Source organism: Amphimedon queenslandica, unplaced genomic scaffold (assembly GCF_000090795.2).
Source record: "Amphimedon queenslandica unplaced genomic scaffold, v1.1 AMPQUscaffold_13207, whole genome shotgun sequence".
In the NCBI taxonomy this organism is placed as follows: domain Eukaryota; kingdom Metazoa; phylum Porifera; class Demospongiae; order Haplosclerida; family Niphatidae; genus Amphimedon; species Amphimedon queenslandica.
This window is the reverse complement of record NW_003546557.1, coordinates 110,517-112,112: the sequence shown is the minus strand read 5'-3', so window position 1 is coordinate 112,112 and position 1,596 is coordinate 110,517. Positions and strand designations below refer to the sequence as shown.

At 44.7% G+C, this 1,596-nt stretch overlaps 1 protein-coding gene across 1 annotated transcript in view; it reads left to right on the top strand.

Annotated features, from left to right (window-relative positions):
- LOC100637971 (formin-like protein 20) overlaps positions 1-764 on the top strand; it is a 3,546-nt gene extending 2,782 nt beyond the window's left edge. Inside the window, exons 8-9 of the mRNA XM_020000224.1 lie at positions 37-292; positions 380-764. Coding sequence (XP_019855783.1) covers positions 37-292; positions 380-764 — 641 coding nt within the window. The remainder of the gene's footprint in view (positions 1-36; positions 293-379) is intronic.
- Positions 765-1,596: the final 832 nt, after the last annotated feature.

Here is a 1,596-nt window from a genome sequence, read left to right as displayed (position 1 = left end):
CAAGCGGGTTTGATGATTTATCTGACGTCTTCTCAGGCAGTGGAGCTCTTACTAGTCTGTACGGGAATCAGCCTCAAGCCCCGCCTACATTTGCCCCACCCCCACAACCAAACCCGTTTGGTATGGCCGGCCAGCCCCCTCCCCCTAATTACCCACCCCCTCCTGTACAGGAACCCTCCATTACGATGGATCTTATGGACGCTATACGTAATCCACAGCAAAGCACAACCACTGCTTACCTGATAGGTATGGGAATGAGAATGCCTGGTTTGGGAATGGGACCTCCTGCCGGGTACGGAACGGGACAGTTTCAATTTGGAGGGGACATGGGCGGATTTTCCAGTGGCCCCTAGCCCCCACCGTCTCAGGATATTTTCAGTTTACCAGCTGACCTCCTACTAGACAGCAATTTCTCTCAGCCACTCCTACCTACTAATACCGGAGGAGCTGGACCCCCAGGAGGTGGACAGCCCCCTCAGGGGGCCGGGGGCAAAATTGATGCATTCTCTGATCTGGTCTCAATAGCTCGTGACAAAACAACATCAAAACCTGAACCGGCCCCTCCCACAATATTCCAATCCCCACCCACTAACACAGAAACTTCACCCCCTCTACCATACCGTCCACCTGATTTAGACTTCACTGATGCCCCGCCCACTACTTCTGGCCCCGCCCCTTCTGGGTTTGACAATACTTTTGGTGCATTGCCCCCTGCCCCCGGGACGGGGGGGTGGTTTTGGAGGTGGTATGGATATGTTTGGTGATAGTTTTACTAGCAGAGGGGGCGGGGCTGCCCCTCCCCCTTCTGGAGCTGATTCTTGGATGTCTTTTAATTAAAAACAATACATATACTATAATACACTAATACATGTACATGTACACTTATATACATGTACATGTAACATACATTTGTTTAACTATAATGCATTGTTGGCTGATTGATTTATTATTATTATTATTATTATTGTTGTTGTTGTTGCTGCAGATTTTGTTGATAGGGTATACTTTTGCTATTTTATTTTTTAATTAAAAAATTGCGAAACAAAAATTTCTTGTCCTCACAGTTTATTAAACTATTTGTATGACGTCATAGAAAGGCGTCACCTCCAAACAAAATGGCAGCCAAAGCACCAGGTCAGTATTTTGTTTATACTTGATTATGACTCGTGTGTTGTTACTATTAGTGTATCATTCAGTTACTGTTACCTCTTGTTATCTATAGACTATCAACCAGGGAAGAGGAGAGAACACTCCACTGTACGGGTAGGAGACTACCTGTACATGTGGGGTGGGGGCCAGCCTGATCTCCCTGCAGTACATAATAATGAAAAGAAGAAATCAATGTGTTCTGTGATGGAGGTGTGTCACCTAAGGACTGGTAGGTGGGAGCAGAAACCCACCACTGGTAACCCTCCACTGGGTGTTAATGGCTATGCAGCAGCTGCCATTGGAAGGGAAATATTTTATTTTGGAGGCTATTGTAATCATGGAGACTGTTATCATAATAGTTTATACAGGTAAACATGATAGTTTTTAATATTAAATTATTATATAATATTTACATGTATACAGTTTTAATGTTGATACCTTCAATTG